This window comes from Salvelinus namaycush, chromosome 24 (assembly GCF_016432855.1).
Source record: "Salvelinus namaycush isolate Seneca chromosome 24, SaNama_1.0, whole genome shotgun sequence".
Taxonomy (NCBI): Eukaryota; Metazoa; Chordata; class Actinopteri; order Salmoniformes; family Salmonidae; genus Salvelinus; species Salvelinus namaycush.
The window spans coordinates 25,526,038-25,544,408 of record NC_052330.1 but is presented as its reverse complement, the minus strand read 5'-3'; the positions used below and the strand labels follow the sequence as shown (position 1 = coordinate 25,544,408).

The window sequence follows — 18,371 nt, the reverse complement described above, 5'->3', positions numbered from 1 at the left end:
TGGCCAAAACCATATTTGTAATTGCAGTCTCTTGTACATCTGTAAACAAGCGTCCTCGTCCTCCATGATGTCTTTGCCTTTCCACTCTGTACAGAATTCAAACACAGTATGTGTTCAGCATAGGAACTGTAAACAATGTACAAAAGAAGGTAGTACAGCATAATAACCAACCTCATTCATTCAATACAGTGCAGTAAATGGATGGCTTAGAGTTACAAATGTTTATGCAATACTATGCAGTCATACGTATTTCACAGTACATTACTGTAATGCTAAAATAGTCATTAGATAGTTGCATACCTGTTCTCATTTCTGAAGGTTCGAATTATGGACGCCACTGTAAATCGACTCAAGTTGGGCTGGACTCTCAGTCCAGCCTCTCTCATGGTCAAACCGTGGTTGATCACAGTGTTGCCCTAATCTCATCAGAGATGGCTCTCCTTCCTTCTCTTCTTTGCCCTCGTCCTCTTCTTCCTCTTCCTCTCCCTCCTACTCCTCTTGCTCTCTGTCCATTGTTGGCATCCATTGTTCAAAACAGGTAATCTGACATTTGACCTATTTATAGGCCTGTACTACAGTAAAGCAGTGATTGGTTATTGATCAGTTAAGCTATTAGTGTTTGCACATGTGAGGAGTGTGTGTGTGACCTTGTGAATAAGTGTAGCATTTTGATTGGTTGTGTTTGGAAAAGGAAAGCAAGTCACTTCCTGTTAGATTTTTGTGTTTTAGGTAGAGAATTGTGTGTAGTGTTTTGAAAAAAGTGTTTTATGCAATTGACAACTGAGTCAAAGGCTGAGAAATAGCTTATGGTTTTGGATATTTGGTGCGTAGTTTTGCACTTTGAGTGAGAGGTTTCAAAAATCGTGTGACATGAAAAGATTTTGTGTGTAAGCAGTTGGAAAAAACTGTAATAGAAGTGCTGCTTATGTGACCATGGACATTGTATGTAAGTATGTACCTTGACATGTATAGAGAGGGGAGAGCTAGAGGAGGGGAGGTGGTTTTAAGACCCTGAGGCAATGCCTCCAGCTCCAGCTCTTCTATAAGTCTGAGAGAGATGTACTGGAAAGTCACCCCAGGTACAGAGAGTGGGTGTGTTGTGTGTTGTTATTATGACCCTGACCTTAATGAGTCCAGGCCAGGCTTAAGCAATGCAGCCACCTATTGGATTCCTTTCATAATGGAATATCTCCTCACATTTATGCATTCACCGTGACACACAGAGAGGTGAGGGGGTGGAGGGGAGTAGGAGGGGAGATGGCTTTAAGAGCCTGAGGCTTTGAGCTCCAACACAGGTGTCTATATATGTGTGTGTGTGTGTGTGTGTGTGTGTGTGTGTGTGTGTGTGTGTGTGTGTGTGTGTGTGTGTGTGTGTGTGTGTGTGTGTGTGTGTGTGTGTGTGTGTGTGTGTGTGTGTGTGTGTGTGTGAGTGTGTGAGAGCATGTATGAGAGAGTCATTAGTTGGATTAGTAGGCCTGACTGATCTAATGTCATCCACAAGTCCCTCAGGTAGACGTAGAGAGACACTCCTCACAGTCCCTCAGGAACAGGACTGATTTAGGATGGGACTCACATCCATGCACACAAACACACACACAGGCACTTAACCTGAGTGATGCTGCCATTAATGGCTTCAAGAGGTTCCTCTCCTCTCCTGTCATCTATTCTTAACGGAACATAGGCTGTGTCTCTAATGGCACTCTATTCTCTATAGTGCACTACTTTGATCACCAGGGTAGGGTACAGTACTGTCCATGAAGAGAAATCAGTGCATCATCTACCAGGGGTGGGCAACTCCAGTCCTCGAGGGCCTGATTGGTGTCACTTTTTCTCCATCCCTAGCAAACACAGCTGATTAATCAAATTGCATTCTAAACTGAAGATCATGAATAGGTGATTATTGGAGTCAGATGTGTTGGCTGGGGCAAAACTGACACCAATCAGGCCCTCGAGGACTGGAATTGCCCACCCCTTATCTAGACAATATTATGGCAAATTCGCTAGAAAATATGTTTATTTTGATAATGGTTCAACATTCACAAATAACTTTTTTTTATATTGAACAAAATATTAAAGTAAAAAATCTATCCAAAATAAACTGACATTCACAAACAGAAACAATACACTGCAAAAACAAAACACAAAAACATGCCTACACTTGCCCACAATCACACACAAAAACACAAACGCGACATGCGCACAACCACAACCAATCAGAAATTTGGAAACCCCCGAGCCCCGACCGGCACGCAAGCGCGGCACAAGTAGCCGTCACTTCCACTTAAGCACCACACTCCCCGAGATGGTCCACATATGGCCTCCAAACTCTGTCATATAAGTCTGGTTTTTGTTTGACTTCATAGTATATAGAAACCTAGTGTCACGACTTCCACCGAAGGTGGCTCCTCTCCCTGTTCGGGCAGCGCTCGGCGGTCATCGTAGCCGGTCTACTAGCTGCCCCGATCCCTTTTCCTTTTCGTTTGGTTTTGTCTGTCTTGTTGTTCACCTGTGTCGAGTTTAGGTTAATTGTGGGGTATTTAATCTCGCCCTACCCTCTAGGTTTTGTGCGGGATTGTTTGCGTATCTGTCATTTGTTTGGGTTGCGTTTGGTTTGTTCTGTTGAACAGGTGTTTTTGTGGTCCTGTTGTGGTCCTGTGCCTGTTTTTTATTGGACTTGTAAATAAACGCCCTTCCTGCAATTCTCACTCTCCTGCGCCTGACTCCACACCCACCTCTCCTAGGGAGAACCTGACACCTAGTGGGATGTAACTAGATAGTTCAGTCCTCCAGTTTGTTATTGAGTGTGAATATGAGGCGTTTCCAATTGATGGCTATACAAATTTTTGCAGCAATTAGACCTAGATTAGAACACTTTCTCTAATATTGATCACCAATATTAACATTTCCCAACAGACAAAATCGTGGAGATGGATGGATATAAATTCCTAGCCACAATGAAATAATAGCACATACAGTACCAGTGAAAAGTTTGGATTTTCTATATTTTTACTATTTTCTACATTGTAGAATATCAGTGAAGACATCAAAACAATGATATAACACATATGGAATCATGTAGTAACCATTTTATATTTGAGATCCTTCAAAGTAGCCACCCTTTGCCTTGATGACAGCTTTGCACACTCTTGGGATTCTCTCAACCAGCTTCACCTGGAATGCTTTAACAACATTCTTGAAGGAGTTCTCACATATGCTGAGCACTTGTTGGCTGCTTTTCCTTCACTCTGCGGTCCAACTCATCCCAAACCATCTCAATTGGGTTGAGGTTGGGTGATTGTGGAGGCCAGGTCATCTGATGCAGCACTCCATCACTCTCGTTCTTGGTAAAATAGCCCTTACCCAGACTGGAGGTGTGTTGGGTCATTGTCCTGTTGAGAAACAAATGATAATCCCACTAAACGCAAACCGGATGGACTGGCCTATTGCTGCAGAATGCTGTGGTAGCCATGCCGGTTAAGTTTGCCTTGAATTCTATATAAATCACTGACAGTGTCACCAGCAAAGCACCCCTACACCATCACACCTCCTTCTACATGCTTCATGGTTGGAACTACACATGTAGAGAGATCCTCTGTTCACCTACTCTGCGTCTCACAAAGACAAAGCGGTTGGAACCAAAAATCTAAAATTTGGACTCATCAGACCAAAGGACAGATTTCCACCGGTCTAATGTCCATTGCTCGTGTTTTCTTGGCACAACCCAGTCTCTTTTTATTATTGGTGTCCTTTAGTAGTGGTTTCTTTACAGAAATTTGACCATGAAGGCCTGATTCACGTCTTCTTTGAACAGTTGATGTTGAGATGTGTCTGTTACTTGAACTCTGTGAAGCATTTATTTGGGCTGCAATTTCTGAGGCTGGTAAATCTAATGAACTTATCCTCTGCAGCAGATGTAACTATGGGTCTCACTTTACTGTGGAGATCCTCATGAGAGCCAGTTTCATCATAGCGCTTGATGGTTTTTGCGACTGCACTTGAAGAAACGGTCAAAGTTCTTGAAATGTTCCGCATTGACTGACCTTCATGTCTTAAAGTAATGATGGACTGTTGTTTCTCTTTGCTTATTTGAGCTGTTCTTCCCATAATATGGACTTGGTCTTTTACCAAATAGAACTATCTTCTGTATACCACCGCTACCTTGTCACAACACAACTGATTGGCTCAAACGCATTAAGAAGGAAAGGAAATGCATTCCAGGTGACTACCTCATGAAGCTGGTTGAGGGAATGCCAAACGTGTTCAAAGCTGTCATCAAGGCAAAGGGTGGCTACTTGTTTAACCTTTTATGGCTGCAAGCCCGAGGTCGGTACACTTATGACAACATCCAGCTCAATTGCAGGGCGCGAAATTCAAAATCTATTTTTTTTAAATATTTAAGTCCAATACAGCATTTGAAAGATAAAGATCTTGTGAAACCAGCCAACGTGTCCGATTTTTAAAATGTTTTACAGCAAAAACACCACGTATATTTATGTTAGTTCACCACCAAATACAAAAGAGGACAGACATTTTTCACAGCACAGGTAGCATGCACAAAGCCAACCTAACTAACCAAGATCCAACCAAACAAACCTAGAAACAACTTCCTCAGATGACAGTCCTATAACATGTTACACAATAAATCTATATTTTGTTCGAAAAATGTGCATATTTGAGCTATAAATCAGTTTTACATTGATGCTACCATCATAGCTACAGTCAGAAATAGCACGGGAGTAGCCAGAGTAAATACAGACACCAACGTCAACTACCTAATTACTCATCATAAAACATTTCAGAAAAATATATGGTGTATAGCAAAATGAAAGACAAAGATCTTGTGAATACAGACAATATTTCCGATTTTTTAAGTGTTTTACAGCGAAAACACAATATATCGTTATATTAGCTTACTGCAATGGCTAACACACAACAGCATTGATTCCAAGTAATCGGTAGCGATAGCACAGCTCGACAGATATATGAAATAGCATCCCAAATTGGGTCCTTATCTTTGTTGATCTTCCATCAGAATGTTGTAAAGGGGTCCATTGTCCAGAACCTTCTTTGTTTGGATCCAGAACGAACTATTTCCCTCTTGAATTAGCAAGCACACTGGCCGTGCGGCGCTAACCTCTCCTTCTTGAAAAAATTCTTCCAACGAATCACGTCTAAAGTCCCGAATAAATTTCAATAATATAATTAAACTATATTGAAAAAACATACTTTAGGATGATATTGTGACATGTATCAAGTAAAATCGAAGCCAGAGATCATATTCACCTATAACGACGGTTTTCCAGGAGGCAATTCCAGGTCCAACTTCGCGCCTTCGAAACAAAACATAATGGCGGACCTCTCACTCAAAGATGATGTATTCAATCCCTGAACGAGATATTCAAGTCATTTCTGCTCTCACTTCCGCATGACACCCAAGGGAAGGCGTATGATGTGTTTCTATAGTCCCAAGTGACATGCCCTTTTATAGACAAGCTCTTGAAGAGAGACCTCGCATTTGGAAATCTCACTTCCGGATAGGAAATGGGCTGCAGAAAGAGTTCTGGTTCACTTAGAGAAATAATTCAAACGGTTTAAGAAACTAGAGAGTGTTTTCTATCCAATAGTAATGATAATATGCATATTGTACGAGCAAGAATTGAGTAGGAGGCCGTTTGAAATGGCCACCTCTTTCCAGGTTACTCAGTGCTGCCCCTTGCAGCCATAACAGGTTAACACTTTTTTGGTTACACCATGATTCAATGTGTTATTTCATAGTTTTGATGTCTTCACTATCATTCTACAATGTAGAAAATGGTACAAATATTTAGTAAAACAAACCTTGAATGAGTAGGGGTATACAAACTTTTGACTGGTACTGTACATTCGTGGAGGCTCCTCAGAGGAGAAAGGGGAGGATCATCCTCCTCAATGAATTTCGTAAAAATAAAAATAGTGGGGGGAAGAAAAAAAAAACGATACTAAATATATAGTTGGTTAAAACACACTCTTTTGCAATGAAGGTCTACAGTAGCCTCAGCAGCACTCTGTAAGGTAGCTCCATGATGTAGCCAGAGGCTAGCTTCTGTCCTCCTCTGGGTATGTTGACTTCAATACAAAACCTAGGAGGCTCATGGTTCTCACTCCCTTCCATAGACGTACACAGTAATTATGACAACATCCGGAGAATGTCCTCCAACCTATCAGAGTTCTTGTAGCATGAACTGACGGGTTGTCGACCCAATCAAAGAATCAGAGAATTAATCTAGTACTGAAAGCATAAGCTACAGCTAGCTAGCACTGCACTGCATAACATGTGGTGAGTTGTTGACTCAAAGATAGTGTTGTGTCTTTGACATCATTAAAGTGAAGACTTATTTTATCAAATCAATTCTCTGTAATTATTATTACGTGATTAAACTAATCATGTAAATGTAAATAATGAGGAAGTCGGGGCACCAAAGAAAATCTTCAGATTACAAAGTTATAATTTTCCTAATATAACTTTTCAGATATTTTAATATCTGATCCGTTAGTCTTCTAATTAATGAATCATTCTTTACCTCACGTTAGTCTCATTCCAAACGTCGTAAATGGTTGGTTATCTGCACAAACCCAGCCTTCACTATGAATCATCCATACATCAATTGTTTTAATCATTTATTTACTAACTAACTAAATAATCACAGAAATGCATAAACAAACAACAATATATATGGTTACAAGGAAATTATAAGGAAAGTGGGTGCGGACTGAGAAGGCCGGGAAAGACAAGAGACACTACAAAGTTGATAATTATAATAATTGAAATGCTAATCCTTTGCACATGAACGCTCACTCATTCGGGAATAATTGCAATCAATATATATATTTACGTTAAGTGTGTCGTCATAATCTCTGTTGGAGTCGTCCGTCTTTCTGTTGAAAAGTTCATCTGATCTTCTCTTTGCGTCCCTGGAGTCTTTTGTGGTTAGAATGGATACTTCAGAGTCCCATTCAGAAATGTTCTTATAGAATAGATGTTTCGGCGGTTGTCGGTCTTCGCATACAGTCAACATAAATTCTAGCTGCAGACTAGTAATTAGTATCAAAAATTTGCTCTTATTCTGTCGGTATCGATAGTCTCAGAGTTTAACCATTTCCACCAGTGTAGCCAATGCTCCACGTGGTTTGGTTAGGAATTCAACAACCGAGGAACGCATGGTCTCTACTCAAACCTTAGCCCTCTCGGTAATCGAGGTACGCATGGTCTGCAGATGATTTCTCTAGGTGGGGTTTTATTCGGAACAGCAGAAAAGGCTGTTCCATGATGCCAGATCAATGTCTGTGCTCATGGGGCGGGCCAATTACTTAGATAACTTTAAAGGGAATTGGATTCTCTTTCATTAAACAGTTTAAAATCACATTACATAATTTCACAAATAGTTTAATCTTTACTCATTCATTTTATACAATAATTAAATACACATCTCATAACGGAGGCTCCTGTATAAACAGAATTATGGTAATGTGGCTGTATTGTCTCTCAATGAGGTCACAAACATTAAACAAAATGGACCGGTCGTAGCTGGATTCTCCACCGACCGTTTACGCTTTCTCCAAAACATGGACATTGTTCAGTTCTCAAGTTCTGTGATGTAGAAGAAGTTCCTTTGTTCTCTCTATGAACCCACTCTCTATACTGCATGACCGGGGGGGAAGAGAGTGCTCTAGGAATTTACGACCTGAGATAACAGAACCTGGGTGTAAGAGGGAGAGAGAGGGGGAAGGCACTCGCTATACCCAAAGAGGGCCACGTCATGACAATAGAGAAAGTCAATAGTTTAACAGTTTTGAACAAATTCATTTCTTCAAAAATGGAGAAGCAAGAGAGAGAGAGATTGAGACCTATATTTTGTCATTTTACTTTCACTTTCACTGTAACGTTATGCGCTGAGAGACGGGAAGCAAGTTCAGGGAGTGAGTGTTTTAATAAAATAATCAGAACATAATACAAAACAAGAAACACTAACAGCACACAGACATGAAACAGAAACAGAAACAATGACGCCCGGGGAAGGAACCAAAGGGAGTGACATACAGTTGAAGTCGGAAGTTTACATACACCTTAGCCAGATACTTTTAAACTCAGTTTTTCACAATTCCTGACATTTAATCCAAGTAATCATTCCCTGTCTTATGTCAGTTAGGATCACCACTTTATTTTAAGAATGTGAAATGTCAGAATAATAGTAGAGAGAATTATTTATTTCAGCTTCTATTTCTTTCATCACATTCCCAGTGGGTCAGAAGTTTACATACACTCAATTAGTATTTGGTAGCATTGCCTTTAAATTGTTTAACTTGGGTCAAACGTTTCAGGTAGCCTTCCACAAGCTTCCCACAATAAGTTGGGTGAATTTTGGCCCATTCCTCCTAACAGAGCTGGTGGAACTGATTCAGGTTTGTAGGCCTCCTTGCTCGCACATGCTTTTTCAGTTCTGCCCCCACATTTTCTATAGGATTGAGGTCAGGGCTTTGTGATGGCCACCCCAATACCTTGACTTTGTTGTCAATTTAGTGTATGTCAATTTAGTGTATGTAAACTTCTGACCCACTGGAATTGTGATACAGTGAATTATAAATGAAATAATCTGTCTGTAAACAATTGTTGGAAAAATTATCTGTGTCATGCACAAAGTAGATATCCTAACCGACTTTCCAAAACTATAGTTTGTTAACAAGAAATTTGTGGAGTGGTTGAAAAATGAGTTTTAATGACTCCAACCTAAGTGTATGTAAACTTCCGACTTCAACTGTATATAGGGAAGGTAATCAGGGAAGTGATGGAGTCCATGCGCAGGTGTGCGTAACGATGGTGACAGGTATGCACCATAATGAGCAGCCTGGTGACCTAGAGGACAGAGAGGGAGCACACGTGATGTTCACTTACTTAGATAGCACATGCAGCTAGCTAGTTTAGCCTACTCAAACACCCGGCTCAAACAAAGGGATGCAATGTTAGCTAGCTGGCTATGACTATCCAACACAACACTGGAACTCTTCCAAGTCAAGATAAGTGTTTGGTTTTACTAATTTATTGCCACTGGGGCCCGCCGGTGTAACTGCTAAACTGCTTACTGACTGTACACTGTACTGCATGATTGTAGCAGGTTTACTAATGCGTTAGTTCTATTGGCTATGTTGACTATGATGTTACTTTAGCTCATATGGTAACAACGATGTAGGCTGTGTGTAGCGGTTATGATATGGTTTGGCTTGGAAAGGTGTTTTCGCCTGGTCACATATAGCAGATGTGTTGTACATTGAAGTCAACAAGCGAAGGAAAAAGGTAAGAGGTGGAGAGGGCATAGATGCAAGAAGGAATACAACGTGGCTGCTATGAAAGGGACCTGTGCTTGTGTGATCAGGCGTGTATTCATTCTGCCGATTCTGTTGAAAAACTTTTCTTAAATGGAAGCAAACAGAATGAAACAGGATTAACATACAGTACCTGAATGTGTTGCAACTGTTGAACTTATGATTACACCCTATATCAGCTAGATGCAGGCAAGAGTGTGCAAGGCGGTATTGAATGTGTCACTGTCTGTCATCTCAAATTTCTCTCTCAACCTGTGTGCAACTACGTTGTAAACTTTCATTCATAGGCTATTATGTAGCAACCTCATGATGGGTATAGGGAAAATTTTAGCATCATGTCGTAGCCAAAACATGTCGTACCCAAAACATGTTGTAGCCAAAAATCTTATATTGAACTGGGTGAATGGAATATGAATGACACTCATTCAATATGCTGTAATATGAATAAGGCCATGCTCATGAAAAAAAATGCCCCTGACTGCCACTGACATACAATGCTTTTCCCCTCGTCAATCTACACACAATACCCCATTAGGACAAAGCAAAAACAGGTTTTTAGAAATGTTTGCAAATGTATAAAAAATATAGAACTGAAATAACACATTTACATAAATATTCAGACCTTTTATTCAGTACTTTGTTGAAGCACGTTTGACAGTGATTGCATCCTCGAGACTTCTTGGGTATGACGCTACAAGCTTGGCACGCCTATATTTGGGGAGTTTCTACCATTCTTCTCTGCAGATCCTCTCAATCAATCAGACAAATGTATTTATAAAGCCCTTTTTACATCAGCAGATGTCACAAAATGCTATACAGAATCCCAGCTTAAAACCCCAAACAGGCAGGAACCTAGGAAGAAACCAGGCTCTGAGGGGTGGCCAGTCCTCTTCTGGCTGTGCGGGTTAAGGATTATAAGAGTACATGGCCATTTAAGGCCAGATTGTTGTTCAAGATGTTCAAATGTTCATAGATGACCAGAATGGTCAAATAATAATCACAGTGGTTGTAGAGGGTGCAACAGGTCAGTACCTCAGGAGTAAATGTCAGAGGTCGAGACAGCAGGTGTGAGAGAGAGAGAGAGAGAGAGAGAGAGAGAGAGAGAGAGAGAGAGAGAGAGAGAGAGAGAGAGAGAGAGAGAGAGAGAGAGAGAGAGAGAGAGAGAGAGAGAGAGAGAGAGAGAGAGAGAGAGAGAGAGAGAGAGAGAGAGATTTGGAGCTGTACCTTAGTTACTGTTGAAAACAGCAGGTCCTGGACAAGGTAGCACGTCTGATGAACAGGTCAAGGTTCCCTAGCCGCAGGCAGAACAGTTAAAACTGGACCAGCAGGACGACCAGGTGGACTGGGGACAGCCAGGAGTCATCAGGGCAGGTAGTCCTGAGGGATGATCCTAGGGCTCAGGTCCTCTGGGAGGGGAGGGAGAGAGAATTAGAGGGAGCATATTTAAATTCACACAGGACACCAGATAAGACAGGAGAATTACACCAGATATAACAACTGACCCTAGCCCCCCAGTACATAGACTATTGCAGCATAGATACTGGAGACTGTGGTGTGGGGGCTGTGCTTTGGCAGAGACAGGGGTGGGTCGGGGGACACTGTGGCCCCGTCCGACGATATCCCCAGACAGGGCTAACCAGGCAGGATATGGCCCCGCCCACTTTGCCAAAGCACAGCCCCCCACACCACTAGAGGGATATCAACAGACCACCAACTTACTTCCCTGAGACAAGGCTGAGTATAGCCCACAAAGATCTCCTCCACCGCACAGGCCTGGGGGGGCGCAAAACCAGACAGGAAGATCACGTCTGTGACTCAACCCCTCTCCTAGGGATAGCATGAAGAGCACTAGTAAGCCAGGGACTCAGACCCCGTAATAGGGTCAGAGGCAGAGAATCCCAGTGGAGAGAGGGGAGCCGGCCAGGCAGAGACAGCAAGGCAGTTCGTCGCTCCAGTGTCTTGCCATTCACCATCGCAACTCTGGGCCAGACTACACTCAATCATAGGACCTACTGAAGAGATGAGTCTGCATCAATGATGACTTTTCTTTTTTTGTAATGAGACCAGTGTTTAAATAAATTTGTTGTGGCCCAAAGGAGTAAGTAGAACCCTTCAGGGATTTGACAGTATTCCAGAATTTAGCCATGTTCCCATTGCAATCCAAAGAGCGGTTACATAATAATCAGATTCGGCCTTTCTGATTAGTTTTACACAATGATTCCTCAGTTGCTTAAAAGCTTGCCAGTCCAGGCCTAGGCATGTGTTCTTGTTCTTGACCCAAGCATCAACTCTTTTATGAATGACTTCTGATAATTCCGGAGTGTACCAGGCATTCGATCTAGCTTTAACCCTTAATTTTCGGAAGGGAGCATGATTATCCACAATAGTGTGGAAGACATCTGCAAAAAGGCTCAAAGCTAAATCAGGTTCAGGGATAGCTGAAATACAAGCAATGTCACTAAAATAAAGAAAATGTTTAAAAAAAACTGTTCACTGATGTTTTTATAGTTCCTCTTTGTGATGACATGAGGCTAGGATTGTTGTTTTCTCACATCTCTAACACAAACGACGGGTCAGTGGTCACTAATGTCTTGGGCGAAGACACCAGTATTAGGGCAAAAGTAAATACATTTAAAAAGAATTGGGAGTAAAAGCAACGGGGGAAAAAGTACTGTGTGCTTACATTTTCAGGTTCTTAGGCTGTATGACATTTGATCCCTCCCAGTCTTTTTTCACATATGGGCCGTTTAAATTCTTTCCATCCACCCAGGCCTTTGGAGCCTATCGGCTGGGGAGCATTCGCAAATAATTGTCCAGATCATAGCAATCATCATGTTGTCCTGTTCATTTGTCAGTTTGTTACTTGAACATTTAGATCATGGCTATAGCCTACCAATGAATTGGTTGTCATTTAAGCTGCATAACCAATAGTCATTAAAGTGTTATTCATTTAGACAGATCTCCTGAGTGGTGCTGTGATTGTATTTTCAAAAAGCGTGTTTCAGTAGCCTAAACAGTCAAGTATTCCAGTGCCCCATCTGTCGTACATTGTCTGTTGAGAGGCTGTCCTGTAGTCTATACAGTTCATTCATTGCCATTTCCACCGTTGTCCTTGTCCAGGAATCAGGTATCTTCTTTGCTGATTTTAGTGGGATGTCTCTTTCCTTCCATTTGACCTGCAGCTGTGTGGGGTATACCACAGAAAACGGGATTTGTTTTTCCAATAGCTTTTTTATTTAATTCAATGTGCATTGAAATGAAACCAATTTACAATGTTTTATTGAGTTATCAATATCATGCTGAAGTCCGAACTCGATCTTACTTTATCTTATCTAACTCCTGTGTATTTAGAGTTAAAGGTAACGTGATATTTTTTGGCCCACATTAATTTACTCAGACGAAGAACCTCTGCCAGAGGCATATACTCTTCATATTTCTTTTATCTGGAAATTATATTAGGCTCAAAATGGGATCCTTGTCAGATCCTATCAGACCTGTTTTCTTGTCTATTACTGATGACCTCAAATACTCCCAATCAAACAAAACTGAATGTGCTCGCCATTCATTGGCACAACAAAAGACCCATTGAGAAAAGATTCACAGTTTATACAACCTTGATGTTTTCCTGTTGGTAAACAGAGGTTTCTTCTCAATGGTCCAATCGCCATGACAGCTTGAGGAATCTAGGTCTGATCTTCAGTTAACCATCTGTGTTGTCTGAAAATTAAACGGTTAACTCTCTATGGCTCATCGTATTGCTCTATCGTGTGCTAACTTTATGTAATCTCTTTCACTAAACCATTACACGGGTCTGGGCATTGAAGGTATGTTGGAATCACGTGGAGACCATGTTGACCAAATCAATTTCTCTCCGGAGGGATTCATGTGCTTTTTGAATGCCTAATAATTTAGTGTTTACCCAGACAAGAAAATAACCAATGTTAGCCTGGTGGGATTGTTGGGTCTGGTCTGGGTGTTGGGACTTTCCCTCTTTGTCTCTCTCTCCCCTCTCTCTAGCTATATTGTCCATTGTGGGGAACCTGCTGGTGCTTATTATGGCATTTAAGCACTCATCTCACATGAAGCCCCCGGAGCTGCTGAGTGTCAACCTGGCGGTGACAGACCTGGGAGCTGCTGTCGCCATGTACCCTCTGGCTGTGGCCTCGGCCTGGAACCACCACTGGCTGGGAGGAGACACCACATGCATCTACTACGGCCTGGTAGGCTTCTTCTTTGGCACGGCCAGCATAATGACCATGACCGTGATGGCTGTGGTGCGTTTCGTCGTCTCCCTCAGCCTCCAGTCTCCCAGTGAGTACATAGAGCATGTGGAGCAGGAGTACCACAGGGAATGATGTTAGGACCATTGGAATTTGTGTGTGTTTGAGTCAGTTTGTGTATAGGCTGTGTGAGTGAGTGAGTGATACCACCACTTGTCATCATAGGAACATTTTGGAAAGTAATTGTGGATGTTTGGAATAAAAAACACACAAACAAGGAAGCATTTACAAAAGTGGTGTGTGGTTAGGGGCCCCAACTGATTTCTCAATGCCCACGCAGCATTTAAACCTGAAAAATACCTCTTGTTTTTGAAGAGTACAACCCAGAAATAGCAACAGATAAACTATATAAAGCTCCTCAAATTATTTTCTCACTCTCACACTACAGAGATCCGGGAAAATGTCTAAAATCCGGACCTTGAGGTCAGAAGTGTAATATATACCACTTAGCAGACGCTTTTATCCAGAGCAACTTACAGTAAGTGAGTGCTTACATGTTTGGTATGCGTATGTGATCCCTCCAGGACTTGAGCTCATGGCCTTTCCATTGCTAGTGTTCTTACCAGCTGAGCCACACAGGAAGTACTGCTCTCCCACTAAACCTCTTAGTGACCAACTGTCTGTGTGTGTTTCCCTAGAGGAGAAGATCAGCCGGAGGAACGTGAAGCTGCTGTGTTTGTGGACGTGGCTCTATGCCCTGCTGTGGGCCTGCTTCCCTCTCCTGGGCTGGGGCCGGTACGGTCCAGAGCCCTTCGGCCTTTCTTGCACCCTGGCCTGGGGAGAGATGAAGGAACAAGGCTTCTCCTTCGTCATCTCCGTCTTCTCCTTCAACTTGCTGGGGCCCTCCTTCATCATCCTCTGTTGCTACTTTGGCATTGCCTTGAAGCTGTACATTACCTACAAGTCCCTCGACCACAGCAAAAATATCCCAAACATCATCAAGATGCACCGCCGCCTTCTCATAGTGAGTGACTTGCTGGCTTGGAGTTGAATTCCTATAGAGTTGTTTTTGTCACACCATCTTAATTTAAATATATTTTTTAAAGGACTAGAATATGGACATTATACAGGCCTATTTACACATACTTTTAACTTTATACGTTATATATACTGACCAAAATATAAATGCAACATGCAACAGTTACAGTTCATATCAGGAAATCAGTCAATTGAAATAAATAAATGATTCTCTAATCTATGGAATTCAGATGACTGGGAATGCAGATATGTGTCTGTTGGTCACCGATATCTTTTTTTTAAAAGGTAGGGGCGTGGATCAGAAAACCAGTCAGTATCTGGTATGACCACCATTTGCCTCATGCAGTGGGATTCATCTCCTAGAGTTGATCAGGCTGTTGATTGTGGCCTGTGGAATGTTATTCCACTCCTCTTCAATGGCTGTGCGAAGTTGCTGGATATTGGCGGGAACTGGAACACGATGTCGTACACGTCGATCCAAAGAAACATGTGTGACATGTCTAGTGATTATGCAGGCCATGGAAGAACTGGAACATTTTTAGCTTCCAGGAATTGTGTACAGATCCTTGCAACATGGGTCCGTGCATTATTATGCTGAAACATGAGTTGATGGCGGCGGATGAATGGCACGACAATGGGCCTCAGGATCTCGTCACAGTATCTCTGTGCATTCAAATTGCCATCGATAAAATGCAATTGTGTTTGTTGTTCGTAACTTATGCCTGCCTGCTCTCTAATAATGATGGAGAGAATGTATGGTTCTTTAATAATGGGGCACAAGTTGAAAATTCACTGAGACCAAACGATCGCCTGAACTATTTCCAGATTGTTAGAGAATGTTTCACAATAGGGTTTTTAATGTATTTGGAAACGGTCTCAGCTAGTTTAGAACAGAGTAAGGCAGCTAAGGAGGTGGGGCCACAGGATGAAATCCCCAAGGTCAACCATTTCAGGCCTGTAACATCCGGGATTTCTGTCATCCAATATAGAACGATTCTTATATTAGCTGCCCAGTAATAATATTGAAAAAGTTTGAAAGTGCTAGACCACCCTGGGGGCGAGATCTCTGCAATACGCTCTTACGTATTCAAGGTTTTTTCTTGTTCCAGATAAAAGCAGATATCAGTTTATCTATGGAGATAAAAAAAATATTTTGTCAGAAAGATAGGAATACATTGAAATAAGTATAAAAACATAGGTAATACATTCATTTTAACAGTGTTATTTCCTATGCCCTAAGAAAGAGAAAGTAAATCCCACCGTTCAAAATCCTGTTTCAGGGACAGTGTCCAAATCAGATTTTAACTGAAGATATGGATTCAACAACAATGTTTCAACTGCATGGTCTTCAAAGTATATTTAACTAGTTTGCTTTCTACCCTCTGTTTCAGATAGTTTTCTCTGCCTGCCCATTTTCACAGTGTTTCTTCTATCTTACAGATAGCAGTCCTGATCAGCCTGGGCTTCATCTTATCATGGGCTCCATACGGTTTGGTGAGCCTGGTGTCTGTTGTCAGGGGCAGTGAGTTCATCCCCCCTGAGGTGACCATGCTGCCCTGCCTGTTTGCCAAGTCCTCCACTCTTTACAACCCCCTGATCTACTATATCTTCAGCAAGACCTTTAAGCAGGAGGTGAAGCAGCTGTGTGGTAGATCCAACGCATGTCATGCTTCCAGCGCCAGGAACAACATCACGGACAACGCCATCTACCTGGTGTGTGACGGCAGCCGGACGGAGAAGGGGGAGAAGGTGGTGGCCACGGTGGTTGGGAGGACCACTGAGGATAAGTTGTCCTCTGGGAAGAGCCGGGAGATGGAGACCAGGTTAAACTCATTCGACAGCCAATAGGAAGGCCTCGGGGAGGGAGGGGGTAAGGGGTATAGTGTATGATGTCCTTTCTCATGACAATCTTATCATTCCTCATCCAGTCAGGGTCTAAATGACCATAAAAGTTCACCATTGAACTTGGTGAACTCTACCCGTGGGTGTCGGTGATGAGATGAGGTTTCACAGAATGCTGAATTGACGAAAACTTTTAGAGACAATGGTGAACTTTTATAATAATTTAGACCCTGAGGAATTATAGATTGTCATGAGAGAGGACATCATACAGTATATCATTTGAAACGAGCTAAGACCAATGTCTATGATTTTATTGTTATACGCCTGAATCAATTGCTGTTGGCATGAAAATAGTTTTTACATAAAGACAAGTTATACTTTAATAAGCACAACTGGTGTGTGCAACATAACTTGCAGGGTAATATCAAATCCTGTATTGATGGTTAAATGAAAGAGGGCGTGTTTGCACTACTGTATCTTAACTCAATGGATGTGAGTGAAAAATGGCAACCAATGAGAGGATTTCTGGACTGGTTCCCAAGCCAATTGGCTGCCAGGATGAAGAGGATTGACAATATGCTATAGCCAATAGGGAATCATAGACCGTATACGGTTTGAATGGACGGAGCGTACAGTAGTTGGGCTGTTTTCTTTAGATAAACACAGCTACCATTGATCAATGCAGAGGAAGGAAGTGACCGTATTCCCATGGAGGAGAGGATGGATGGAGACACTAAGCCTGGGTCCACCCTATCCCCTATGTAGAGCCATATGGGCCCTGGTCAAAAGTAGTGCCCTGCACTAAAGAGGGAATACACTGTTAGTGCTCAGGACTGATCCAATGAGGAGAGGATGGAGAAATGGATGCTTCTAGTGCTCAGGACTGATCCCATGAGGAGAGGAGAGGATGGAGAAACGGATGCTTCTAGTGCTCAGGACTGATCCCATGAGGAGAAGAGAGGATGGAGAAACGGATGCTTCTAGTGCTCAGGACTCATCCCATGAGGAGAAGAGAGGATGGAGAAACAGATGCTTCTAGTGCTCAGGACTGATCCCATGAGGAGAAGAGAGGATGGAGAAACGGATGCTTCTAGTGCTCAGGACTGATCCCATGAGGAGAGGAGAGGATGGAGAAACGGATGCTTCTAGTGCTCAGGACTGATCCCATGAGGAGAGGAGAGGATGGAGAAACGGATGCTTCTAGTGCTCAGGACTGATCCCATGAGGAGAGGAGAGGATGGAGAAACGGATGCTTCTAGTGCTCAGGACTGATCCCATGAGGAGAGGAGAGGATGGAGAAACGGATGCTTCTAGTGCTCAGGATGGATCCCAGCCCAGCCTCAAAGGTCACACGCCAGCCACTAAGGGGGTTGAAAAGTCATAGTTGAGGTCGGACGGAATCTGAATTTGTGACGGAGGAATTGGGTGTCTGTTCATATTAACTTTTAATTCTGTTTAATATTCCCATGGCCACATAGCTTGGCAAACCCACTTTACCATGACTGTAATTCCTTTTGGATAAAAGCGTCTGCTAAATGGCATATATTCTATATAATACTGTATTATTATATTTGTCTTGAGACTTAGCAGGCACTCTTATCTAAATAGGATGCTAGCATGCTAAGTAGCAGTCAGCTAGGACTGCGAGCAGAGCCTGCTGAGGCTCCTCTGGGTGGGCAACCACGGATTGATGATGGGGATTTCATGCATCTAGTTGACCCGGCTATGCCATAGACTGTACACTAATCTCATAGGTGATGCATCTGGGTTCCTACAGATCTATACGTAGTTTAGGAGCTCCATGCTTCATGAAGATAAGATATACAGTACATAACCTATTTCCCATGTATTGTGGGGGGCGGGGGGGCAATATGACCCTATATGACCCCAAATAATGTTGTCATGCTTGTCATG

General features: G+C 42.3%; 1 protein-coding gene across 1 annotated transcript in view; it reads left to right on the top strand.

The window, feature by feature from the left end:
* The window catches only part of opn8b (opsin 8, group member b), a 50,199-nt gene extending 33,736 nt beyond the window's left edge, over window positions 1–16,463 (top strand). The window contains exons 2-4 of the mRNA XM_038962657.1: window positions 13,375–13,668; window positions 14,276–14,601; window positions 16,056–16,463. Of these exons, the coding sequence (XP_038818585.1) occupies window positions 13,375–13,668; window positions 14,276–14,601; window positions 16,056–16,463 (1,028 nt within the window). The remainder of the gene's footprint in view (window positions 1–13,374; window positions 13,669–14,275; window positions 14,602–16,055) is intronic.
* The last annotated feature ends 1,908 nt before the right edge of the window (window positions 16,464–18,371 follow it).